The sequence below is a fragment of the Centrocercus urophasianus genome, unplaced genomic scaffold, assembly GCF_019232065.1.
Source record: "Centrocercus urophasianus isolate 14NV4802_14NV808 unplaced genomic scaffold, USGS_Curo_1.0 seq_16, whole genome shotgun sequence".
Lineage (NCBI taxonomy): Eukaryota > Metazoa > Chordata > Aves > Galliformes > Phasianidae > Centrocercus > Centrocercus urophasianus.
The window spans coordinates 7,253,567-7,280,492 of NW_024884711.1; the positions used below are offsets into that span (position 1 = coordinate 7,253,567).

Here is a 26,926-nt window from a genome sequence, read left to right on the forward strand (position 1 = left end):
AAGCACATGCATTTACAACAATCAGCCTTATGGTACCTGAAGCTTGAACAAACCCTTCTGTTGTCTTGTAAAATTATTATCTGCTGAGACATAAAAGACATAAACCTGTGGGCTATAGGAAGATGGGGAACCAAAGTCCTGGAAATAGTGAGCTACAGATTTTTATGGTAGGTCTTTGTTTTCCATAAAATCTATCTATAAAAACAAACTTCCAGAACTGCTGAATTAGATATTCCCCAATTCGAACCACTTAAAAAATAATAATAATAATAATAATAAAGAAACTCAGCTTCCAGCAAAGCCCTGCTTGCTGCACGAGTCCTGGAAATACTTAATATTTTAGACAACTCTTTGCTAGTTGGGAACGCCTGAGCCATGGGGCATCTCGAGGCGTTGGCATCCTATAAGAGCAGCAAGGCAGAGAAAGCACTGCCACCCAGTGGCTGCCGAAGGCAAATCGCTGGTGGACCGACCTGCAGATTTCACTTCTTTGAGATTTGCGGTACAAAGCTGCCCGCAGCAGGACCAGAAAGGCTGCACTCTGGTAATAGAAGGGCAAAAAATTGCAGCACGCCACATGTTCAGTCCTTTTCCTTGTTATCCTGACAAGAGAACAGGTTGTACCCAGATCCTGCAAGCACATGGAATGGACATCAACAATTACCTATGCCACACTAATCAATATTCCGGAGAAAAAGTAAAACTGCTTGAATTGTACAGGATATGTAAGAGCTACATCCACAAAACTGCTCATCACTGAAAAACACAGGGGACTGCAGAGATGCAGTGGGGACATGATAGCCAGCACCACGTTCTTAGTGTTGCATGTTGCATACTGGCTGGGTTACTCAGACATCCACCTTGATGTTTCTGAGAACACGGTGTGGGAGCGCATCTACTGCAGCTAGAACAGAATGTGTAGGTGACTGAAATAAAATTTGTTTAAAATAAATATAACTTTCCTCTTCCATACTGATTCACACTGCATTTTGTGAAATTAATTTTGTACGTGGCTGTTTTGAAAGAAGCATCCAGGTGCAAGTGATTCGCATTCAGAAACAATCACCACAAGACTACACAACAAATACTTCATGGCCATACTTCATAGCCTGGGGATTTCAAGCAATCCTGCTTTGAGTGCTCATAAAGAAAGTACGCTTTAAAGCATTTCTCAGCTCAGACTTTCTCCCATCTAAATCCCTGGGATCACTGCTACATTGCGGGCAGAGAGGTTAGTCTAAATCAGCAAAGCAGGCTGTCAGAAGATTTGATAGAGCAGAAGGGTGTTGCAGAAGGTTTAAAAACACTTATACAACTAATCAGGGGTGAGATGCACAAACCTTGAGTCACTCCCAAGTTAATAATAAGAAAAGTGCCATACAGATAAAGTCAACTGATAAATTAACACACCTATTCAAAGGCAAACACACATATATCCAAAACACTCAAAGAACCATTTCAGTGAAAATCTTCCAGGCCATTTGCAGGAAAACATGTGAATTTGAGTTTCAAAGCTTTGTTTTGACTCCGAGATGCTTGAGTGAAATGTTGCTGAATCTGTTTTTTCATCCAGAGAAGTTTTGGTTTCATACAACATAAAAGCCTCCAAGCTGTGGAATTTATTAACTTGAGCCTTTTATCCATAGGAAAATTAGGATAATAAGCATTACATTAGGCACTCCCAGCCAGTTCAATGCTGGCCATGAAGATGTTCCTCTCTGGTCGTCTCAGGCTTTGACCACATTGCCTCTGGCATCTCTTCACAATAGAGATGGGCGCTCAGCCATGGGAAGGAGCACAAGCACTCATGCCCTCTGTTTAGGGAGGTGTAGGCTCTTAGGTCGTTAGCAGCAAGGTGTTTCCTGTCTGAACAGCATGTGAGGTGCATCAGCAGGAGGGGCTGCCAATGGAAATTTTCTGATTATCCAGTCACTAACTTTTAAGAAAATGCCCAGCTTGCCAGTAGCCTGAAAATGAGACTTCCAAGGGCCATTTGGGGGGCAAATGGGCAAGCTACAGCTCTAGAAGGGAACCGTGGCTGAGTACTGATCTGATACCAGCAGGTTTTGTTCTTCTCACTCCCCTAACACTAGTCCTAGCTCTACCACAGCCCTGGAACTGAACTGAAATTTCTGCTGAGCTCCAGCAGCAGCCTGCAGGTGGGATTCCTCCCAGCAGAAAGCCTTCCTACCACAATCCCAAGCACTCTGGGGACAACCTGATTAAGTGACTTCACACATGGCTGGTGGAAATCACGTATTTGAGTAAGTTACTATCATACTTTTACCAGTGTAGGGAACCAAATTTCATTTCTCTAGTAATGTGAGTGTTAGAGAGCGATGAAACAACACAGAATCATAGAATATCCCAACTTGGGAGGGCCCTCCAATGAGGATAATTGAGTCCAGCCTCCAGCTCCACACAGGACCACCCAAAATACAAACCCAATGTCTGAGAGCGCAGTCCAAATGCTCCTTGAACTCCAGCACTTGGGGCCGTGCCCTGGGCAGGCTGTTCCATGCCCACCATCCACTGGCACAGACTCTGCCCCTCACCCCCAGCTGTCCCTCTCCTGACACAGCTCCATTCTCTTGTGTCTGGTCGCTGTCACACAGAGCAGAGCTCAGCGCTGCCCCTCTGCTCCCTGTGAGGAGCCGGAGCTGCAGAGGCCATGAGGTCTCCCCTCAGCTCCTCTGCTCTGCACTGAGCAAACACATGGAGCACAGTCATTCCTGATAGGTCTTCCCCTCTGGACCCTTTGCCATCTTTGTAGCCATCCTTTGGACACTCTCTAACAGTTTATGTTCCTTTTTGTACTGAGGCACACAGTACTCAAGGTGAGGCTGCACCAGTGTGATGTAGAGTAAGATACTCCCTTTTCTTTCCCAGCTGACAGGCAGTGCATGGGAAATGAAGAGACCAAGGAAAGTAGGGCAATATTCTGTTCAGGGCTTCTCCTTGTTCTCAAGAATTTTCAGATTAAACAATACGAAGATGCCTTTTTTTTTTCTTTTTTTTTTTTTTAATTCTTTTTTTTTTCCCCACTGACTTGCTATGGAAGACCTTCTTCTTATACCACAGGTACACAAAATCCCACTAGAACAGACCAAGTAGGGAAGTCATCTAGCCAGGCTCCTCACAGGTACCCAGTGCTGAGCATGGGGGGAATGCAGCATGGCAGCCACGCTGCTCTTCACACAGCCAAGAGGATGTCCTGGCTGATGCATCTAAAGCCAGTTCTACTGACACATCTGATCTCCCATTAGCATTTCTTGACCCTAGCAGTTTACACTTCCTCGGTACCGAGCCCATAAAAGCAGATATCCCATGCCTCCACCAATGCTGAGCACAAGGAAGGTCTGCTGTGCCTGTTGCAGACACACAGTGTCAGTATTGGGGCCTGCCCTGTTTAATGTTTTTATTGATCTGGACAATAGGATTGAGTGTACCCTCACTAAGTTTGCAGACAACACCAGTTTGGAAGAAGTGTTGATCTGCCTGAGGTTAGAAAGGTCCATGGGATGAAATTCAACAAAACAAAGTGCAGGGTCCTGCACACTGATCACAGCAACCCCAGGCAATGCTACAGGCTTGGGTCAGAGTGGCTGGAAAGCTGTAGGATCTGGGGTGTTAGTGAGCAGATAGCTGCACATAAGCCAGCAGTGTGCACCGGTGGCCAAGAAGGCCTACAGCATCCTGGCTTACTTACCAGAAATAGTGCAGCCACAGGAGCAGGGAGGTGATCGTCCCTCTGTTCTTCGCACTGCTGAGTGCTGTGCTGTTTTGAGCCCTCGCTGCAAGAAAGACATTGAGGCCCTGGAGTGCATTCAGAGAAGGGTAGCAAAGCTGTGAGGGGTGTGAAGCACGAATTTTATGGGGAGCGGCTGAGGGAGCTGGGATTGTTCAGTCTGGAGAAGAGGAGGCTCAGGGGAGACCTGATCGCTCTCTACAGCTGCCTGAAAGGAGGTGTGGTGAGGTGGGGGTCGGCCTCTGCTCCCAGGTTAACAGTGTTGGGATAGGAGTTAAGTTGCACCAGGGGAGGTTCAGGTTGGATATGAGGAAGAAGTTATTCTGAGAAACAGCAGTGATGCAGTGGCACAGGCTGCCCAGGGAGGTGGTGCTGTCACCGTCCCTGGAGGTGTTGAAGAACCGTGTGGATGTGGCACTGAGGGATGTGCTCAGTGGGCATGGTGGGGGAGTCTCTGATAACGGGGATAAGAAAAAGCTACCCCCAGGTCACCGCCAAGAAGCTCCCCGACCCCAGGCCGACATGCCGCCGCAGGATGTGAGCTCACGGCACCGCCCCGTCCCCGCCCCGCTCATGGTGCCGGTTCCGCCGCTCTCAGTCCCGCCTCGCTGCATCCCGCGGCCGGCGGTGTCCCGGCTCTGCCAGGCCGGGCGGGCTGCGCCGGGCCGGGCCTGGCCGGTGAGCGCCACGAGGGGCCGCGGGGCCGCCCGAAGCCGGGGCCGGTGGGGGAGCCCAGAAGGGGGCGGGAGTGGCGGCGACGGGGCCCTCGCGGGACCACGGCCTGGGGGAAGCGGAGGCTGCGCGGGAAAGGGGGTAGATCGCGGTCGGGCCGAGCCTATCCGGGTTGAAACGTTCGTTGTCTTTTTCCCGAGGTGGACGGGTGCCGCCCGTCGCTGCAGGAGGGGCCGCCATGGGGAACCAGCTGGCTGGCATCGCCCCGTCGCAGATCCTTTCGGTGGACAGCTATTTCTCTGACATCCACGACTTCGAGTATGACAAAAGCCTGGGGAGCACCCGCTTCTTCAAGGTGGCCCGAGCCAAGCACCGGGAGGGGCTGGTGGTGGTGAAGGTGTTTGCCATCCAGGACCCGACCCTGCCCCTGACGAGCTACAAGCAGGAGCTGGAGGAGCTGAAGATCCGGCTGCACTCGGCACAGAACTGCCTCCCCTTCCAGAAAGCGACCTTGTCCGAGAAGGCCGCCATGCTCTTCAGGCAGTACGTGCGGGACAACCTGTACGATCGGATCAGCACGAGGCCGTTCCTCAATAACATCGAGAAGAGGTGGATCGCTTTCCAGATCCTGACGGCGGTGGACCAAGCACACAAATCTGGAGTCCGCCACGGGGACATTAAGACTGAAAACATCATGGTGACCAGCTGGAACTGGGTTCTTCTGACGGACTTTGCCAGTTTTAAGCCAACTTATCTTCCTGAAGACAACCCTGCTGACTTCAACTATTTCTTCGACACGTCGCGGAGGAGGACGTGCTACATCGCTCCTGAGCGCTTTGTCGATGGCAGCATGTTTGCCACGGAGCTGGAAAACATGCGAGATCCCTCCACTCCTCTAGTAGACCTGGCCAACAGCAACCAGCGAACAAGGGGGGAGTTAAAACGTGCAATGGACATCTTTTCTGCAGGTACTGAGAGAGATCCGTGTGGCCTTCATGATTGCTGGTCAGGGGTGCAAAGAAGCTTGTTATTTTTTTTTTGTTTGTTTATTCTTTTTACTTTTTATCTTTTGCTTTTTTATTACAGCAGGCCTGGAGAACAGCTTGTGGAAAAAAATTGCTTACCTTAAGCATTAGAATTGGTCTCTAAATCTTTCAGTCACAGAAAAAGTACAGGCACAATAGAGTAAGCTGCATGACTTAAATGCATCCCCATGTTATCTGAGGAGTGCAGTCAGTCACCATTCTGTTACAACTTATCTCTGCCCTGGAAAAGAGGTGGCTCTATAGGTCACAGACTGTGATCATCAGGTGGTTGAGGTCCTGGGGATGCAGTGTATGCTTCATGGGACCATGAGGAGGAGCCAGTCAGTGGCACACTTAAGATCTGACTGCTTGGGAACAGAGCTGCTTTCCAGCACAATTTGGCAATATTAGCTTCAGAATCTCCTTGTCATTATATTTTTCCCAAAAGCAGGAAGTTGGATAACTCAGTAAGCTCCTGTCATGGTTCCACTCAGAAATTCTTGATAGAGTCCTGCTGTGGGAGCCTGTCCTGAGTCACAGGATTGTTTTGAGTCATATGTTTGGCCTGTTAGAAAAAAAATAATTAAAACCTGAAAGTTGAAGTAATGGTTACTTCGCTTTCACCAGCAAAGTTCCCAGGCTGCTCCACTGACAGGACAAGATCCTAACCATGGAAAGCAAACTGCAGGAATGGGACACAAGCCTTTGAAGAGAGCATGCATCATACACACAACAGGGTGCTGTGCCTGCCAATCTTCTTATTTCTCACTGTTCTTAGGAACTTGTTTGAGTGAATGTATGCTGCCCTTAGCATTACTGTTCTTCTTACTTTGACCTCTTGCTTTGCCCATGCTTGATCTACTGGCACTCTTCCATGTAACGGTGATGTGGGTTCATTTTCTGATGTATTTTCCATTTGGCAGGTGGTTGAAATCAGTACCTCATGTTTCCTAATTGCAAAATTCTTTGCTGTTGGCATGTTTGAAACAGAATGCCTGAGAGGCATTTCAGAGGCAAAATACCTGGGAGGCAAAAGCCAGTTTTTGGAGATGGAGATGCTACCCTTTTCCACAAGTTAATTAGTCAGCTCATTAGCCTTGTTTTTAATCAAGCTAAGGTTCACATAGGATCTGTTTTTATCTGTACAGAAAACAAAATTTCTGTTTGCAGTTCCCTCACATCTTTGACTTTTTTTTCCCCCCCAGGCTGTGTAATAGCAGAGCTGTTCACAGAAGGCGTCCCCTTGTTTGATTTATCTCAGCTTCTGGCTTACAGAAATGGCCTCTTTTCTCCTGATCAAGTCCTAAACAAAATTGAAGACCGCAGTATCAGAGAGCTGGTAAGGGTGGGCTGCAGCATCAGAGCCATTTCTGTGGTCTGTGTGTAGTTTATTTCACCTCTTTTTGTGACAAATTGCTTGTTGATTTTGACTGTGAGTTTGGGTTGTTGTTGTTTTTTTTTTTGCATTATGAATGTCTAAACCATTAATCTTTCTCTCCTGTTCCCTCCTTCTTCTGCCTTTCTTAAGGTCACTCAGATGGTCCATCGGGAGCCAGATAAACGTTTAGCAGCTGAAGATTACTTGAAACAGCAACGTAACAATGCGTTTCCTGAAATATTTTACACTTTCCTTCAGCCTTATATGGCCCAGTTTGCCAAGGAAACATTTGTATCAGCAGATGAGCGTATATTGGTCATACGTAAAGATCTGGACAACATCATTCACAATCTCTGTGGCCACGATCGCACGGAGAAAGCCGAGGGAGAGACCAAAGAGAATGGGCTGGTTATCCTAGTGTCAGTGATAACTTCCTGTTTACAGACTCTCAAATACTGCGACTCAAAACTGGCTGCTTTGGAGCTGATTCTTCATTTAGCACCAAGATTAAGTGTTGAGATTCTTCTGGATCGTATTACTCCTTATCTGTTACATTTCAGCAACGACTCTGTGCCCAGAGTGAGGGCAGAATCAGTGAGGACACTAACTAAAGTTCTTGCTCTCGTCAAAGAGGTGCCACGCAATGATATTAACATTTACCCAGAGTATATCCTGCCAGGCATTGCACACTTGGCCCAGGATGAAGCCACTATCGTCAGACTTGCATATGCTGGTAAGCAGAAATCCATCAAAACTCCAAATCCTCTTTTTAATGTTCTTTCACTGTTTTGTGTGTTCACAGCCAAGGTAAGGGGTTAGGGCCTGCTGTTCAGGGAAGTAGCCCTGCCCTCTGTGCTCTAGATAAACAAGGACATAACAAGTAAAAGTACTTCTCCTATCAACCATGTATTAACATATGCATGTGAACAGGGCTTTCAGAGCCTGCCCACCCTCTGCAGATTTAATTAATTTACCTTAGTTCGCATTTTGCTAGCTCAGATTGATTGCCCAACTTAGAGTGGCCCAACTGAAATTAGTAAATATGAAACATATGTAAAGCATCAATTTGTTGTTATATTTCAGTTGCTTTCCCACAGAATGAAATGTGGTGTTTAGGGCTGAGATTATCTGCTATGTAATAGTCTGGCTTATACCTTCAGAGATGTTTTCTTTGTATGTTTATTCAGATATTTGAATCGTGGTGGTTCAGGAAGCAATTTTGTAACAACACTCTTATTTACTATTTACCTCTTACTGTTATTTGCTTTGACCGTTTTGTTTACAAAAGCACAATTCAGTTGACAGTGTCCCAGGTGATGTGTTTGTGTGGCTTTTTTTTTTAAACTAACTATACTGATTGAGCTCATTGTCAAAGGCATGGTGTAGATGGTGAGTCGAACCAGATAGCTAAGTCTGGTTAGGTTGCCTTCAATTCAAACAGTTTTCTTTTAAGAAAGCAATTGAATTTCAATAAGCTAATAAGTAAATAAGAATATTAGGCTGACTTTAAAAATATATACGTGAGTTCAATGATGTTAACATGCCTTTTGGAAGCAACGTGACTGGTGACTTACAGGATTTAATGCAGGCTGTGTGCAGTTTCCATTGGCATGTTGATGTTGTCTTGGCCGAGACTCAGAATGGCTGCTTAAGTGGGACATAAGCCCTGGCAGGGTTATTCTTGTGCCAGCCATTGCCTGACCCATATGGCCTGAGTTACTCCAGCAGCTTCCAAACACTGCAGGATGGTGCCAAATGGCATGGATAGACACAGGGACAAATGTCTTCAAATTGGATCCCAGCCCTCAAGGGTAACCCCAAGGATACAAATCCTAGCATAGTGGCATGTTGTTGTTTGGGGTTGTTATTGGCCTTTCAGTTCTATCAAGCTACGTAGTCATCCACCTGAGATAAGGTGGTATTTTGGGCTACTTTAGAAGACTAAAATTAGTTGCAGTTACATTTGATATCCTTACAACTTTTCCACTCATTTACACAGTCTTACTGTGACAGGATGTGTCCCTAGGCACAGCAGAGCTACCAGGTACAAGTCCCTGAAGTACGTTTTCAGAACATACTGTGTCATTTCAGTGCTATTTGCCCATCCTGACTGGTATTCCGAGTGGTTTTAATATCTCATAAGGGGACCATCAGAAGTCTGTAAATTGGCAAATTAGAACAATTCTAAACCAAAATGTTTTCCTTTGCAGAAAACATAGCTTTGTTGGCAGAAACAGCTCTAAGATTTCTGGAGTTAGTCCAGCTGAAAAATCTAAATATGGAAAATGAACCAAATGGTGAAGAAATGGATGAAACGTCTCACCCTAGTGATAACTATGATACAGGTAATGTCACTTCCACTTACCTGGCCTCTTTGTAATAGCAAATTGTACACCGGAGCTCCTAGGTAGCACTGTTTTTTGTTGTCACTTAGCCTTCCTATAAATGGGAAAAAATGCCTTACCTCAGCTAGTACCTGTCACAAACTGGCACCTCTTTGTGAACACTGTGAAAGACAAAAAGGAAGAAAGGAATGAGCACAGTTCTCCAGAAGCTCTCAAGGTATTTGAGGCTGGCTAACTGTATATCCAACTTTGTGGTCCCTTCAACAAGTCAGCTCTGTTCCAAATACCACTTCCACTGATGTGCTTGGCTTAACTTTGAAAAATCTGACAAGTTCTGGCATAGTCACAGTACTGTATTTTTCAGTCGTTCTCTTCCCCAACTGTTCATGTGCCTGGCTATTCTTGTTTATTGTCTGCAGATGCCAAAAATGTGGGTGTCTCTGACAGTAATATGGTCATCTGTGCTATTGTTACTGTTGCACAGAGTTGTTTGGTGGGTTTTTTTCCTTCCCTTGGCAAGGAGGGGTGAGTAATAAGTGGACTATGTGTCAGCTTCAATCCCTTTTGTAATACATATGTTTCTTGAATAATACTGAGCAAGTTTTCTGAACTGAGAAATTTGTGGTTAAAAACACACACATCTATTCTGGGGCAAGTACATGAACCTACAACTGATTTTAATTGGTGCATTTCTCATGCATACCCCATTTGGTAGCGAAAAAGACATGCTTCAATTATATTTTAAATAGCTGCAGAAGGATACTTTAAAATAAATCCCTTTTAGTTCCTTCATGTAAGCCATCGGGCGCTCACAGTTGCTGAGGCGTGAGAGAAAGGAAGGTCCATCTTACAGGCTCTGCTCCTAAGAAACACTGTCCTGTATTACCCATCTAGCTGGGACATGAAAGTAGTGATGCAAGGAAGAAAAAAAATTGAATGGTTCTATTATTTTCATGCTTTCAGAAACTAAGGCTGAGAAATTTGAACCCAGAAGGCAACTTTTCCACGTGACTGACAAAGTGTTTTGGAAAGTAAATTAGCTGACTGCCTGTGGGCAAATGGCAGTTACCCCTGCAAAGCTGGAATAGCAGTATCTGAATTTTGTGCAATTTGCTTGAGAATTTCCATTGTGGGTTTCAGTATTAGCTTATGCATCAATGATACTGTTATTTCTACTTAATGAATTTTTTTTCTCAGTTGCACCACAGAACAGAAGCAAGGGATGAGATCACTTTCATTTTTTTGCCACTATTGTTAGCTCAACTGCTAGGAATTCGTAACGTTGGAAGTGCTCACGTTTTCAAGTATTGTTTATTTCTCTCTGACCTTAATTATGCCAGTCTACCTCCCTAAATAAAAATATGCTCTTGTCGATTCACAGATTTTACAACTGATGGTCAAATGGACACCTAAAACCAGAGTTGTCTTGAAGCATCTTTAACACAGTAATATTGCCGCTGACCCAGCTGATGCTTTTTCACATCTGCATTTCATTTTTAAACAAAATGAGTTGGATCATCTTAGCTGAAATTAAGACAAATGTAGAATTGCATTTCTCTGGCAATGTCGTCTCACATTTCTGTAGTCTGACTTTGCCACTACCCTCATGCTTAGTCTGAAGTCTTTCGTAAGCCAGTCCTTGGAATTGCTGAGATTCTGTTGCATTATTTATCTTAGCAAGTTTTTCTATGGTGTTTTTCAGGATACCAGTTTAACGCCCTTAGCAACATGCAGTATGTGTGCACATCCTATTTCTCACCAATCTAGTTGTTCACTCTTTTGTCTCTTGCAGAGCTGCAAGCCTTGCATGAAATGGTCCAGCAGAAAGTTGTCACTTTGCTGAGCGACCCAGAAAATATTGTGAAACAAACACTAATGGAAAATGGAATAACACGTCTCTGTGTATTTTTTGGACGTCAAAAAGCCAATGATGTTCTTCTATCTCATATGATCACTTTCTTAAATGATAAGAATGACTGGCATCTTCGAGGAGCTTTCTTTGACAGCATTGTGGGTAAGGGTTTGGTTTCAGCCAAACGGAATAATTTTTTCATATCTTGGAAACTGCTAAGCCATTTCTTCTAAAGCTGTATGTGATTTTTAGGAAGTGACATGCTGAATTATTGTGTAAAGGTTTCTCTATGGAGGGAAGAAAAAACCATGTAAATATAAGTAGTTTTTTTTGTTTCTTACAAAGGAGACTGATAGATCTAAGATCAAGTTAGATTAACATCAACAACAAAATTTTAATTCTGTTTATTTTTACTTTTCATTTTTTTAAATCTTTCCTGAAGCTGCTAATTGAAAAAACTGAATTATGACAAATACATGCTAAAATTTCTGCAAGCCATCTAGAAGATGCATCACTTTACCTGTGTGCGTGGTCCCGTTCCTCAATAAACCTGTTTGTGTGATAAAAATTTTGTGCTGATTACCACATTAGAGTAGAAGTGAAGAAGTTATTTAATGTGTAAACTTGATTGTGATGGGAAGACATCTAATTGTGTGATATTTGTCAATCCCCAGTAACTGGGTTAGAAGCAGATACAGTTACCTGTCTGTGCTGTGTATGACAACAGCAACAATAAGCCTGAGTTATTTGATGAAAAAACAACTTCTCTCTTGAGAATGACCAGAGGAGTTGCCTGGTTGCTTGCAAGAAGCAATGTCAGCTTGATGGACATAAAGCAAAAGGAAGGATCAGAATTTCAGTGAAGTCCATCTCCCTGGCAGTTGCCAGAGATTAATTATATTAGATGGGTTACTAATCCAAGGAAGCAATCCCAGATGACAGTTTCATGTGGACTCTGGCTGGTTGTTGTGTGGGAAAGGAGAAGAAAAGAATAAGAAAGCAGTTTCTTTCTGATGAGATGTGGCTGTTAAGTTTTGGTCCATGAGCTTCAAAGGGATTGCATTAATTTTACTTTTAATCTTGGCTTCTTTCAGAGATTTTTGAATTATATTTTAAAATTGAATTTATTTTTTAAACTAGGGGCTAGGTGGCTTCGTGGTGGTAAAGAATTAGAGAGTAGCTAACTAACTAAATCTTGAGGCCATGTCAGACTGGAAAAGTTTTAGAAGATTGTTATAAAAGATTCTTTTCAACTGTTGGCAATTATTGCAGTAGGTAAATGAATGTATTTTAAAAACATTCTTTGCTGATAACTAGTCCAGTATCCAGTTCAGCCTTTCAGGAAGCTGAATGCTCGTCAAATAACCATTGCTGCTAAATTAAAAGACAAAAGTCCAGCTAACATTCTTTCATCAGTGCTCATTTACCCTTTCCATGGGTACAAATGCAGGCACTGCATCCCCACCCTTAGGAGCACTGCTGTTTTTGCCTCGCTGTTTCAGACTTGTGTTGGCCTGCTGTGTGTTTACATCTGTGCCTGACCTCTGGGATGACTTCAGCAGGCACAGAGATGGGTTTTAGTCGAACAGCTTTCAGAATATTTCTCAAACTTTGTTTTCCCATCAATTTTAACAGAGATTGTGTCTTCCACGTTTACTTCTGTGTGAGTACTGGGTTTTGTAAGACTGAGGCCTTGAGATTTGCTTCCTGCATTGCTATCTCAGTAAATGCACGTATTTCTTGTTTTGATAACTTTCTTGGAAAATGCTCACTGAATCTCTGTATACTGTTGGACTGAAATTTAAACTTCAGAGAGGAAAAGCAAAGAAGCGTTACTTTGGCTTTTTATGTCTTTGTTGTTTGTTTGTTTTAACATTTTTAGGTGTTGCTGCTTACGTTGGCTGGCAAAGCTCCTCGATACTGAAGCCTCTGCTTCAGCAAGGACTCAGTGATGCAGAAGAATTTGTCATCTATAAGGCCCTCAATGCTCTTACTTGTATGTGCCAGTTAGGGCTCTTGCAAAAGCCTCACATTTATGAATTTGCTTGTGATATTGGTAAGTTGGAATGCAGATGGTTACCTTGTTTTCCTATTAATGAAAACTTCATACTACAGAAAGCTTCATGGCCAGCTTAATAAAGTTTCATAGCCTAGCTGTTCAGTATGCAAACCTATAGCACTCTTTTAGGGTTTACTCGAATTAGACATGCCCAGAATTTGCTAGCTGTTTATCAAACAGCTAGTCTTTTGAGACTTTATCTTTTTATGGCTTTTCAAAAGCATTCAGAATCTGGGGCAGGTGATCTGTGGTTTTATATCTCATGACTGGATGTTGTCCCTTGATTACAACTTTGTAAAACCCATGTAATTGAGATGGACTTCTGAATCCAACAGGAGAACATTAGTTATCTCACAGTATAAATAGTGACTGTTCAAGGAAGAGTAGGGAAGAAGGATTGAATAAACTATTTACTTAAAAACAAATCCTTGGTACTTCAATTTTCTTTAACTGCCCAAATTAAGGTTAGCATTTATTTTTGGGTTAGTCTCCTTGTTGTCAACTCCAGACTTGCAAAGAAGTGAAATGAATAGATAGGAAAAATATTCTTTCTGGCAACAGCAAGGAAGCTCCGCACCACTGGCCCAGTAAAGTTGATAAAATAATTTTCTCATTTCAGGTGTCAATTGTAGTGCTCTGCTGGAGGAAAGGGCTGAAGTTGGGGTTGGTTCTAGGGGGAGGAAATGACATTGCAGGCTGCCTTTTATAGGATGGTCCCCTCTTTAATTTGAACTCTAACAGTAATTTTCTTTCAGCGCCTTTCCTGTGCCATCCTAATCTTTGGATACGTTATGGTGCAGTGGGATTTATCACTGTGGTTGCACAGTATTTAAATATTGCTGATGTCTACTGCAAGCTAATGCCATACCTCCATCCCTTTATCACACAACCAATAATACAGGTAATGCTTCAAATATTAATGTGAATATTCCCTGACCAGTCATAATTCTGTGATCTGTTGTTGCCATGGTGCTGGCTGTAAGAACATTAATTGCTTTGTCATTCTTTCTGTTGTTTTTTGTTGCTTTTTTTTTAAGGGCAGAGTTTTTTGGGTTGTTGTTTTTTTTTTTTTATCTCTGCTGGCAAACATGAATGGCCATTGCCATTTGTGATTTATCAATTCAAGACTCTCATTGCTTTGCCAAGACAAAGGGCAGAGTGCTCAGCTTGTGTCTAGGAATGGCCTGCATGATGCTGGCAGTGTTTTCATGGACATCTTTGCATACAGCTTTAGGACCTGCAGAATTCATCTCTCAAGTATTTAAGTAGATAAGAAGCAGCTGCAGTACTTGCATTGAAGTGTGCAAAGTGTATTTAATGTTTGGTTTTTTTTTTAATCACCCAAAGTTGGTAGTTTAATTAAAATAATATTTTTCTTTCTCTTCCTAGATAGCTACTGCAGTAGTACTGCACTGGTTGATAGATGTCTATCTTGTTCATTTAGTACTTTATTTTCTCACTCTACTGTATAAATCTTTGCTTTCCTTTGCAACACTACACAGAATATACAAGTCATATTGAGTTGGATCAGACTACTTTTGAATTTATTTTTCATGTAAATAGTCTGCTTTGAGGAGCAGGTTATAGTAATGAGGTCTTATGGCATTGTGAAGGAACAACCCCATCCCACTCCATTGTTTTTAGTATTCCAACTTCTATACAAATATTTATATCATAATTTTGGGCCAAAATGGTTTGGCCATTGAACTCAAGGTCAGTAACTAGGTGGTCTGTTTTATCAGTATTGCCCAATTACTTGCTACCACCATCTTCAAACCTAGTCTTGAAACAGGAGAGATCAAGAACTAAAACAAATGTATAAACTCAAAGGAGTGTTAGGTCTGCAAGTAGGCTGAACTGCATACAAGAATTTTGGTCCAGATGTTCTCTGGACACAAACAGACACTGAATCACCATCTGTGAGAACAGAAAGTTGTTTTCTGTTACAGTAATGAACAAACTTCCCCAAACTTGATGGTTCTAAATGATGCCTGAACTCACTAGTTTCTTGTGACTGTTTGCTATTCTCTAAGTATGCTTTTGAGGATTACGTAATTACATGGTTGTATACATACAGTTGTATACATAGAAGAAAAGCCAGTAATCTGATACTGGAAAAGAGCTTTTCTATTAAGTATTTTTACAAGGTAAATGTAAGACAGTTCTGAAATATTATTGTATTTGTAGTAGAATTTTTAATCCCTTTTAGCTCAGTCAAGTTAATGTTCTGAGACTGCTGGGGGAACAGAAAGAAAATGGAGAAAATTTGATATAACCAACATAAGGAAAGATCTAGAAGTTGTATGTACATTATTGGCACGGTCATGTATAATTTCATGTCATAGTGTGATTGATTTTTCTACTTACCGTTACTGTAAGCTTGAAAGCATGTCCTCAGGATCATTGAATCATAGAATCATTAAGGCTGGAAAAGATCGTGTAGGTCAACCATCAACCCCTCACCATGCCCACTAAACCATGTCCCTCAATGCCACATCTACCTTTTTCCTGGAAACCTTCAGGGATGGTGACTCCTGCACTCCGCTGGGCAGCCTGTTACAGTAATAGGACAGAGCCAGAAAGTAGCTTTTAAACAAGCCTTCAGAGCAAGAGTTGGTTTGGGTTGGTTGTTGTTGTCATTTTTTTCATTTGTTCGCTTGCTTGTTTTTATATTAATATTCACTGCTGTCCAATTGCCAACCTGTAGGCTAGGGGGAAAAGTAGGCATGATACCTACAGCACTTTAATGCTAGATTTCCCCATATTTAATGGATATCTTTCTTCCCATTGACTGATTTCTCTTTTTGAATTGCAGATAGATAAAGAAATAGTCCTGCTAAGTGTGCTTAAAGAGCCTGTCAGCCGTTCCATATTTGATTATGTCTTAAGATCAAAGGATATCACAAGTCTTTTCCGACACCTTCAGATGCGTCAGAAGAAAAGGAATGGTGTTCTCCCAGACTGTCCACCCCCAGAGGACCCTGCCATTGCACAGCTGCTGAAGAAGCTACTTTCACAAGTGATTGTTTTTCATTCGTACTTTGGAAGTCAGGGTTGAGGCTCTTGGGCTCTGTATGTCTCTGCAGCAATCTTGCGGTTGCTGCTTTTAGAGGATCCCAGTCTGAGGGTCAGTAGAGTTTATTGGACAAAGAGTTCAGAACCGATGGAAGATTCTTAGAAGATCTTTAGAAAATAGGGCAGCTTTATGTCTGAAATCACCGCATATATTTTCTTTTTGAAGATCTCAGTGGTGTGTCTTAGATTTCAGACGCGATATATTAGTGTTGCAGAACATAGGCTATATAACGTGCTGGAGAGAATAGTGTGCATTTGTTAAAGAGGCAGACATGCAAATAACAGTGTTATTAATAACCGAAGGAAGGTGAAAAGTTTTGAAGTTTGTATGTGAAAAGGGGAACAGTAAGAATCAACCACATGAAGTAGTGAGAACCAGGAAGAGGAAGGACTGCAGCCAAGTGTGTGTGGTGTTCTTTTACCCCAGTGTTTGTGGGCTGTAGGCATAGCCTAGGTGGCAGTTAAGCAGATTGCACCAGATGGTGATCCAGTATTAAATGCAGCTCTTCTCTCACCTTTCTTCCTCACCTGAGGAAGAAAGATAAAACTACAAGAACTTGCCCAAAGTTTCAAATAAGTAATAGACTGGTGTCTTGAGTTTTGAGGATGTGCTCCATCTCTTTGCTTCTGAGCCAGTCACTTAATTTTACCACTGCTTGCATCTGCATGCCTTGATGCATTTTCTTTTTCAAAAAAATAATAATATATTTTCTCTTACTCTGTAGGGGATGACTGAGGAAGAAGAAGACAAACTGTTAGCACTGAAAGACTTTATGTTAAAATCGAATAAAGCTAAAGCCAATATTGTGGATCAGAGCCACCTGCATGACAGCACTCAGAAAGGAGTGATTGATTTGTCAGTTCTGGGAATAATCAGGAGACAAGTGGATCTGGTTAAAACAAAGCAGGAGCCTGATGACAAACGTGGTTGGTATATTTTGTAGTCTATCTAGATAGAATTAATTTACTCAGCAGTTCATCCTACATAATTATTGCCACCCTCACTGAATTAGCAATAAGGAAACCTAGCATGGTTTCTTGATAGCATGCTGCTATATGAAACGTGAGGTTTGGTGATGCTCTCTGCAACAGTGAAAGATGAAATATTTTGCTTGTGAGAGTACTTGGGATACAGAAATATCTGCAAGCCATGTAACTATTGCCATCTTATTTCCAGGATTAAGAGGCTTGTCTGCAAGTGGTTTCCATCTAATTTTAAAGGGACGTATACATAAGAACAGGATTTTTCATTTTTGTGCATCATGTGGAGTCAGGAGTGGACAGGATTTAAAAGTTAGTGTGTAGAGTCAGTGTTTGGACTGATTTCTTTCACCTAGAACTCTTGCCTATAAAGTCTTCGTGGCTTTAACTTTTCTTCACTAATTTCATCCATGTTTAATTAGTCCCATGTTTTCATTTCATTGTATGTTTTTTACAGTTTTAAGTGACTCCAAAGGAATGGTGAAAATAATTATTTCTTCTTTATAGATAGCATTCTTTAATCTACAGTTGATCATTTGCAACAATTTATCTACTGTTCCATTACCAACTTACTTCTGACTTAAGCCAGTAAATGAATAACTCTCACAAGGAAAAATTTTTCATTTGGATTCTTGCAGCTTTCTAGATGGAAAAAAATCATGATATTGGAATTAATTACTACATGAGTCAGCTGCAAGATTAGTAAGTGTAAACAGAACACTTGCCACATGTTCGGCCCTGTCAGCTGACATAAACAACCTAGCAGTAATTTTTCTCCATTAACTACATGCAGATAATAAATTGGTGTGTATACATTGGTCTCACGTCTAGTCGGAAAGTAATGAGTGAGGGCTGCCATGACTGCATTACTTTTTTTTTTGCTCCCTTTCCTCTCCTACCTCCCAACTCCTTATAGCTAGAAAACATGTAAAGCAAGACTCAAATGTAAATGAAGAATGGAAAAGCATGTTTGGGTCTCTGGAACCACCCAATATCTCCCAGCCAATACCCAAAGGACACGGGCAAACTGCTGATCTGGAAGCTATCCAGGCTGGGAAACCACTTCGTTCAGAGTCCTCAGCTGGCATTTGCACCACTTTGTCATCCTCCCCACAGGTACTGCTGAAAAACACTGTCTTTGCATAGAATCATTTGAGTTGGGAGAGACCTCTAAAAGCCATCTAGTCTAACTCCTGTGAATGAACAAGGACATCTATAGCTACATCAGGTTGCTTAGAGCCTAGCCCATGCTCTTATATGAATGCTTTTGCATATTGTAATTGTTTCCAAAGAGATGTTTTTGATTGAATTTTTGTCATGATGGCTCTAAAATACAAAGTTAATTGTCCCTAGTATTGTTGCCTTTGTATATTTGATTAAAACTAATCACTTCTGCAAGCCTTTACCTTTGTAATATGTAAGGCATGTATTTGTAAGTGCTTGTCTTCTTACAGGCAACTGATGGAACAGTTGTTCAACCCAGGAAACCAGCGGTCCAGGTACTGAGCAGCACAGTTTCTCCATCTGCATACCAGTTACGCATCACCACCTGCAAAACTGAACTGCAGCAGCTGATTCAGCAAAAGCGAGAGCAGTGTAATGCAGAAAGAATTGCCAAACAGATGATGGAGAATGCTGAGTGGGAGAGCAAGCCTCCACCTCCAGGTAAATCGCAGGCCACCAGGGCCAATAGACAGATGCACAGAAGAAAAATGTTTTGAGTTAAAACTTAATTATTTCAAGGAAAAAATGCAAAGCGTTAGGAAAACAGGAAATTTTAGGAAATGTGCTCTTTGTCCACAGCACGCACTTAGAAAAATATCTGCCTGCCTATGAAAGAGGATCTGGAACCTAGATCTTTACCTTTTTGGTAATGGACCCAAGTGACTAGTCTCAAGCTCAGCGTGTGCTCTCTGCTCCAGTGAGGTTTCTGAAGCAGGATGTTTACAATAGAGTCTGTGGCAGGTTATCTGCCTGATTACAGGTGATCTCTGCACTAGCTTCTCTACAATGTCCATGTGTTTTAAAGGACTCTTTGTAATTTCACTGAATGCACATGGAACTAATCTAAAAGAAAATACTTAACTGGTTCTGCCAATAAGGTTTAGTGTAGAGTTGAGCAAATAGTCTTTCTAAAAATGCATCACCTGTACCCTATCCCTGAAGACACTCAAGGTCAGGCTGGACAGGGCTCTGAGCACCCTGATGTAGCTGTAGGTGCCCTATTCATTGGAGGAGTTGGACTAGATGGCCTTTAAAGGTCCTTTCCAACTCAAACAATTCTGTGATTCTATGTTTTCAGTGCCTTCTATGCTTTGAAGCTATAATGGCTATTTCCCAATATGCCTGTTGGTGGGTGAGATCAGGGGAATCTTCATCTTCCCATTAGGTTTCAAAATCAATGCCAGGCTTTGTGATTTGATTTTTCCCTGTAGGGTGGCGTCCCAAAGGATTGTTGGTAGCTCACCTTCATGAACACAAATCTGCAGTGAACCGCATTCGGGTCTCTGATGAACATTCCATTTTTGCCACTTGCTCTAACGATGGCACAGTGAAAATCTGGAACAGCCAAAAAATGGAAGGAAAAACCACTACAACCAGGTAGCTTTAAAACTCACGGAGCTGCTATTTTAGTCTGTTTTTTACCGTAGAGCTTGGAGAAAACTGAATCATTTGTGGCTATGTTGGAGATTTGCATACTGATATAGACTAGTGTTTCTCGTGGCATACAAACACAAGATAGTAGAAATAGACAGTATTTGCAAGCAAATCTTGTTCTTTCCTTAACTAATTGAAACAGCAAAAGGATTGCTTCAGATTAGTAATTACAGGCTTTTTTATTTCATTTCTGTAAATAACATTCTGGTGCTATTGCTTAAAGCTGTGTTTTCTTGAAACAGATTAGCTTTATGATTAACTGTCTCATGCACTGATAGTTGATGAGGAAAGCTGTGTTGTTGGTTGAAACACAGATGGGTGGTTTGGGGCTGACAGTCTCTGTGAGAATTATTTTTGGGAGAAGAGGATGTATCTCAAAATACAGATGCAGTGAACTGTAGTGTCAGTTAAATAACAGTAACTACAGTATGCTGCTTTGATAGAGATATGTGGTAGACTGATGTTCTCTTTGTCTGGTAGACAGATGTGTTCTTTTGCACCTGGAGATTGTCACAACCCATAGGCTCAAAAATAGATGATTAAACTTGCAGAAACAACTCAGGCTTTGCTTTCTGATTTTGAAACTCTTAAAAAGCATTGTTTTCAGAGGTCTCTTGAGCCATTGGTTTTAAATAGGTGTCTGAGAGAAGTCATTCTTATTTAAATTGCCACAAAATAAATTTCTTCTTTTTCTGCCCCCTCTCCTTTTACCGTTCAGGTCAATTCTGACCTACTCTCGGATTGGAGGACATGTCAAGACTCTTACATTCTGCCAGGGCTCACATTACTTGGCCATCGCTTCAGACAACGGTGCTATCCAGCTTCTTAGTATTGAAGCTTCAAAGCTCCCTAAATCTCCTAAGATTCAACCAATTCAAAGCAGGTATGTACTTACAGCAGTTAAATCTCCCTGCAGAACTCAAGCTGCTAGCGTATGCCTTGCTCAGAGTGTGTTTGCTCCAAGCTCCTGCTGGCTGATCCCAGGCTGTACAGAAGTCTTATCCTGCTTCATAAAGAAGTGCTGAAAGGCAACAGCCCAGGATTGAGGATTTAGAGCTCTTGGTTATCACTATCTGCTGTGTCACTGGGACTCATTATGAGTTTGAAACAGTCAGTAAATCTAAATATTTCTAAATTCTTTTATTTATGTGCTGGGTTTGCTCATTTCTTACCTCCCCTATTACCATGTTAATCTCCAAAATAACTTGATTAATACTCTATTAAATAGAAGTCACTGATGGACATTCACAAACATACAATGCATAGTTTGGCTTCAGGCCTGCAAATTGGTCTCCCAGGCTCCTAATATGAGTAATGTGGCAAAGATATGAGGGATGGGATACTATTTAGAGGAATGTTTGGATGTTTTAATGTTTTTTGTTTTGTTTTTTTTTTAGCCTTCCCATATAAGCAGTTTTGAATATTCTGCACCAATTCAATTGCTTAATCTTCCAGTTTGAATGAGGGACACATCCAACAGCTCTCTCAGAAACTTTTTTCAGCTCTAGATAAAAGTAACTTTTTGTTTTAAACATCCTCTCCTGTTTGAGATTAAGTTCATAAATGAAGTAAGCTTAATCTAAGGGAGGTGGAAACTACAAACCAGAAATGTGTTTTCCTTCTGGCATATACTCAGTCACACACAATGAGTGACTGAGCACAGTTCTCTCTGTACAGCAACGGAGAGGAAAAAAGAGATGTGTGTCCATGCCAGTAGGCTCTGATAGGTGAATATCTGAGAAACACAGAACACGAGTCTGAGGGAAATACATGAAACAGAGACACAGAGCATTGCAGAGAGCTGTTAACAGAAGGCCTGCAGGTGCTATAGACAGAGGTTGATAGAGTGTAAGCATGTGTTGGACTAAGACTGGAGAATTGTTTCTAGCCCTTGAGTAGTAACATGGAGAAGACAATGCTGTTAGTCATTAGCTATTGAAAGGAGTCTTAAACTTGAAAGTACTGTCTGTTTCTAAATCAGTGTATTCTTTTAACCCAGATCCTTGGATTTGAAGGATGATGGCTGTGTGGTAGATATGCATCACTTCAATTCAGGAGCCCAGTCAGTGCTGGCTTATGCTACGGTTAATGGATCTCTGGTTGGATGGGATTTGCGATCTAACAGCAATGCTTGGACACTGAAACATGATTTGAAGTTAGGCCTCATAACTTCCTTTGCTGTGGACATACACCAATGCTGGCTGTGTATTGGTAAGTGTGTATTTCTTATTAGCTGTTTTTTGTTTCCCCACTTTGATTTTTTCCTTTACAATAACTATAGCTCAAGCTTTTGCTTCATCTGATTGACTAGAATATGCCATTTTTCAAACAAGGGGAGAAAATAACCTCCTGATATATTTGTGGGAAGCAGTCTGTCCTGTAATTACTTGAAGTCCCATCTCCTAGAAATAGAGCACCAGGATATGGACAAAGACCCCTGTAACTGTCCATCTGACTGTGGACAGCTATCTCTCACCAGGCACAAGCAATGGCACCATGGCATGCTGGGACATGAGATTTCAGTTACCAATCTCCAGCCATTCTCATCCTTCCAAGGCCCGAATCAGACGTCTGCTCATGCATCCTGTCTATCAGTCTTGGGTTATTGCAGGTAAAATATCTTAAACGTACCTCACTGTTGTCAGAATCTGTGATTAAAGAAGCTTCTGTTTCAATTTTTGCTTCAAGCCCTGCTTTATGGTTGTTCTTTCTGTTTGTTTTCATTTATATTTTCTTCCATTGTAGTTTTTCTTGTGCTTTGCTTGGGGAAAGGAAAAAGGGAAAGCTCATGCTTGTATTCTACCACTGTGCCCTTCTTAGCTTTCTAAATGTAAAAAAGGAAAGAGGTAAAAAAAAAATATCTGGTAATGAGCCACTATGAAAACAACAGCTTTTGCAGTTCTTATTTTCTGGAGCATCACTCTCATGATTGTCCCTCCCTATGTGCTAGCATATCAACTTTTGTAGACAAAATGTTATATAAGACAAAACCCAGAATTATGACCTACATTGAAGTTGATGGGAATTCTGCCCCTGCATTCAGTGCCCTTGTAGAGCAGAGACTAAAAGGTTGTTCCATGTCCAGTCCCCACTTAATTCCGACCCAGCTGCTCCTTGGGTTAGAGTTTTCAAAAATCCTACAAGAGTCCTCATCTGGTGTGCTCACAGCTGCTTCATTCTCACTGCACATACCACTGTCATATGCTGTGCTCATACTAGAAAATACTTCTATGTGTTCACATCAGGAAGATATTCTAAAAAAGACAAATAGTATAAATTAATACTGCAATAATTAGGTTGATAAAGTTGCTATAAAATGAATTCATAAATAAGTTTCCTATTTTACCTAAACTTGCTTCTTAGGTTTGACTAATTCTTTCAGCAATGAACCACATCAAATTTATTTAAAAGCCATGCAAATAAATGAATGTTCTCTGTGCTTCTTAGTTTTTCTTCCCTGATAAAGAATAAATTGGTGACAAAATTCATTATTTTAAAATCGTATTGAAAAATTCTTGCCTACAAGGTCGATGCCAAACATGTAAACATTCTCTTTAACAGAATTCTTTGCCCATCTACCTTAAATATAGGTGTGAAACGTCATTGTAGCTACTGAATTTGATAACTTTGGATTTGCTGTGTTAGTTGCCCATGAATAATCTCTAAAGTCACTGATGACAGTGCCAAACAGGCAGACCATCCATTGCTCCTAAAGAGGCACGAGAAGTTATCGAGGGAGAAAATTATGAGGTTTTAATCCTTTTTAAAGAGGGTGGAAGATTAAAGCAGGATTCTGAATTCTCACGAGTGAGGTACTTTACTGAAGCTGCTATCAAGGGATAAAAACAGCAAAACACATGCATGGCTGATAAAGCAAGACTAACAGCTGCTTCGGAGAGCAAGTAAAGAGTGTCTCTATGTCATACCCTCTATGCCATGTCATTAGAGTGACAAGTGAGAACCAATGCCGCACGTTTTATTTGTATGCACTGGCATTATCTTTCCTGTAGCTGTTCAAGGCAATAATGAAGTCTCCATGTGGGATATGGAAACTGGTGATCGACGCTTCACTTTGTGGGCCAGCAGCGCACCGCCTCTTTCAGAACTGCAGGTCTGGTCTTTTTCTCTTCCTGCTTCTGTTCTGGTCCAGAACAATCTCAGCCTCCATGCTGTGAATCAGTAGTTACATGTCTCTGTGGCCTTGACAGTTTGCCACCAGGAACATACTCTGGTATTTATTTTGGCACTGTAATTGTTTTGCTGTCAAAACCAAATTCCTTCAGTAAAAAAGCAGTGTAACGTCAATCTTCATTGGTATCTTCCACTGCATGTAGAATATATCCAGTCATATTCTCACAAGACCTGTCAACCAGGCAAGCCTGGAAAGGTCTTAATGAAGCTAAAATTCATGGTATGGCATCTTGTACGTACTTTTACTTGCAGCGTCTGGGAATGTGGGTACTCCATAAGCATCTGTTCTTTCACACATTCCTTTTATAACACAATGCCATTGCTACACTTAACTGTTAGCTTAAAGAATGGAACTCCACTCCCAGGAGTTACTTGGAAAGGAACAATCTGGGATATAATAGCAGATAACTGCATTTTCTATACATTTTGCAAACGCAGATCTGGAATCTACCTAAACTTGAATTTGTATGTGCTACAAGTTTGTCAGGTTCACTTTATTTGATCACTTACTTTGCAAAGTCGAATAGGAAACTTTGTGATTTGTTTTCTGCTGTGTGTGCCTTCCTTAATGCCTTCATGCCATAAAAGAAGAAAAAGAACATTTGAGAGTTCATGTGCTTCTCAACCAATTTCACCTGCTTAATTCTCTGATGAATAAACTCTCTTATTTGCCATCATTGAGAATTGTTTGGGATCTTGGAAAGTTTAATCTGTAGTGTTGTTCTGTGAGCCACAAGAAACAAAAGGAAGTACTTTACTTTAGTATTCTTAGATGTGGCCTATTAATAAAGTAACTAAAACCAAGTTACAAGCATTTGGAAATGGGATGTATAAACATGATTAATAATGCACTCCCTTTGTCAAGCACCGCAACAACTTGTGATAGTACTTCTTAATAAATACCTCTTTTTCCTACTAGCCTTCTCCTAACAGCATCCATGGAATATACTGCAGTCCAGCATCTGGGAACCCCATATTACTGACAGCAGGCTCAGATATGAAAATAAGGTAATAAATCTAACAACATTGTTTGATGATCTCCCTTCTAGCCTTGTCTGTGCATTAAGTTTTGCCAACCATTGCAAGAGTAAGCTCTAGGAAGTCTAAACAATAATGCTGAAGATGTGTTCACTAGAAAGTGTCAGCAAGCAGGAAGAATTGTTCTCACCAAAATTAGTGCAAACTTCTGCTTTTCTGAAATGCAACGTGTACTGTTTTGTACAGTTCTTGGTAGGCAGCATAGCAGAAATAAACCCCCAAAAATGACTTGTGTAAGCTTGCTATGAATATTGACTCCTCTGCTTCTTTCATCCACTAAGTACACAAAGCATGTAGTAATTGTACTCATTTTCACCACAAGAGCAAGACACGCTTTAAGCAGCCATGTTCAGCTGATTTAAAGAAAAAAAAAAAAAAAAAAAAGAACAATAGTTTTACTGTGTTTCTTTGTGTTTAGGTTTTGGGATCTAGCCTACCCTGAGAGATCTTACATTGTTGCTGGAAGTTCTAATTGCCCGTCTGTGTCGTACTACAGGAAGATAATTGAGGGCACAGAGGTGGTTCAGGTATTCTGCTTTGTTTGATAACCTGTTCAGCTTGCTTTTATGATGGCCCTGTGGGCTACATTAACTGCACAACAGCTTTCTTTGCAACTATCTCACTTCTTACAGATGGTACCAGCACAGTGTTCTGACATAGGTAGAAAGAAGTCACTTTAAAAGAGAAAATGTCAGTTATTTTTGACAGAATTAGACTTACCAGATAATACCTGATGCAGAAGCCAGGGCTTTGAACCAGTTTTTATAAAACCCTTGGAATGTTAAGATGTGTGTGTTACTGTAGCTTCTTTTTCCCTATAGGAATGTTAAATCGTACTAGTTTGTATGTCATTAAAATAAATATGGGGAACAATGGTGATTTTCCTAATCAGCTGTTAAGTCAGTTCAAAGCAAGAAAGACATTTTGTGTGATGAAAAGAAATGAACCAAGAAATAATTATAAGTCAACCATCAAAGGGTGAGAGTTTTTGTTTGTCTGAAGGTAACTTTTTTTTGGTCTTCACAACTTGGAAAACTGTCATGGAGGACAGTGCTCACCTTTCTGTCAATATTTTCTTTTCACTTTTTTTTTTTTCTTTTTGTTTTGCATAGGAAATTCAAAACAAGCAAAAAATGGGGCCCACTGATGAGACCCCTCGGAAGGGTCCAGAGTCTCTCCCAGTTGGACATCACGATATTATCACTGATATTGCAACTTTCCAGACCACTCAAGGGTTTATAGTAACTGCATCAAGGGATGGAATTGTTAAAGTATGGAAATAAAAGTTGCACTAATATATAGTATGTAAATATTTGTAATAAATAAATGATGCTATAATGAAGTTTTCAAGGACTGTTTCCAGATCATGGAATAGAATGGACTTTAAAAACTATAAAGGGGGTGATAAAATCAGTTGTCAGTGTCCTACACCACCCTGTTAAAAGCACTTCTTAATCACTTCTTTTGTTAAAGATGTTTGGTATTAATGGCATTTCCTTGAAAGGCCAAGCAGTTTATGAAGAAATTGTTTAGCTCGGCCTATCCTACATTATTCTCAAGGATCTTTCAGAAGTTGATGGAAGGAATTCCCACCTTACACGTTGTATAAAAAGGAGAGGGCTGCTACAAGTATGTCAACGTCTGACTGCTGCTGCATTGAATCTGAGAAATGAAATATGAACCAGTGCACTAATGTCCCTGCATATTCTAATAACTGTAATAAAGTCCACTTGAGCTTCCCTGTTTGGTACCTGAGTCTGTTCACTTCCATTTTTCTAATAAGAATGTGTCCTCAGGATTTATTTTTTTCTCTTCAAGATCAACTATGAAAATCCATGGTTGATGGAAATCCAAAGTATATGCATTTGTCTAACTTTTAGTGACAAGGGAAAGAACACTTGCTT

At 41.3% G+C, this 26,926-nt stretch overlaps 1 protein-coding gene across 1 annotated transcript; it reads left to right on the forward strand.

Annotated features, from left to right (window-relative positions):
- The first annotated feature begins 4,614 nt into the window (after positions 1-4,614).
- On the forward strand, positions 4,615-26,761 carry PIK3R4 (phosphoinositide-3-kinase regulatory subunit 4). The gene is made up of 19 exons (XM_042817249.1): positions 4,615-5,388; positions 6,651-6,784; positions 6,974-7,556; positions 9,034-9,168; positions 10,961-11,182; positions 12,903-13,076; positions 13,835-13,980; positions 15,895-16,098; positions 16,880-17,081; positions 18,052-18,251; positions 18,590-18,800; positions 19,571-19,736; positions 20,512-20,676; positions 21,793-22,004; positions 22,273-22,404; positions 23,804-23,904; positions 24,904-24,992; positions 25,441-25,549; positions 26,135-26,761. Exons 1-19 carry the CDS (start codon positions 4,659-4,661, stop codon positions 26,303-26,305), a joined length of 4,086 nt encoding a protein of 1,361 aa, XP_042673183.1. The 5' UTR covers positions 4,615-4,658; the 3' UTR covers positions 26,306-26,761.
- The last annotated feature ends 165 nt before the right edge of the window (positions 26,762-26,926 follow it).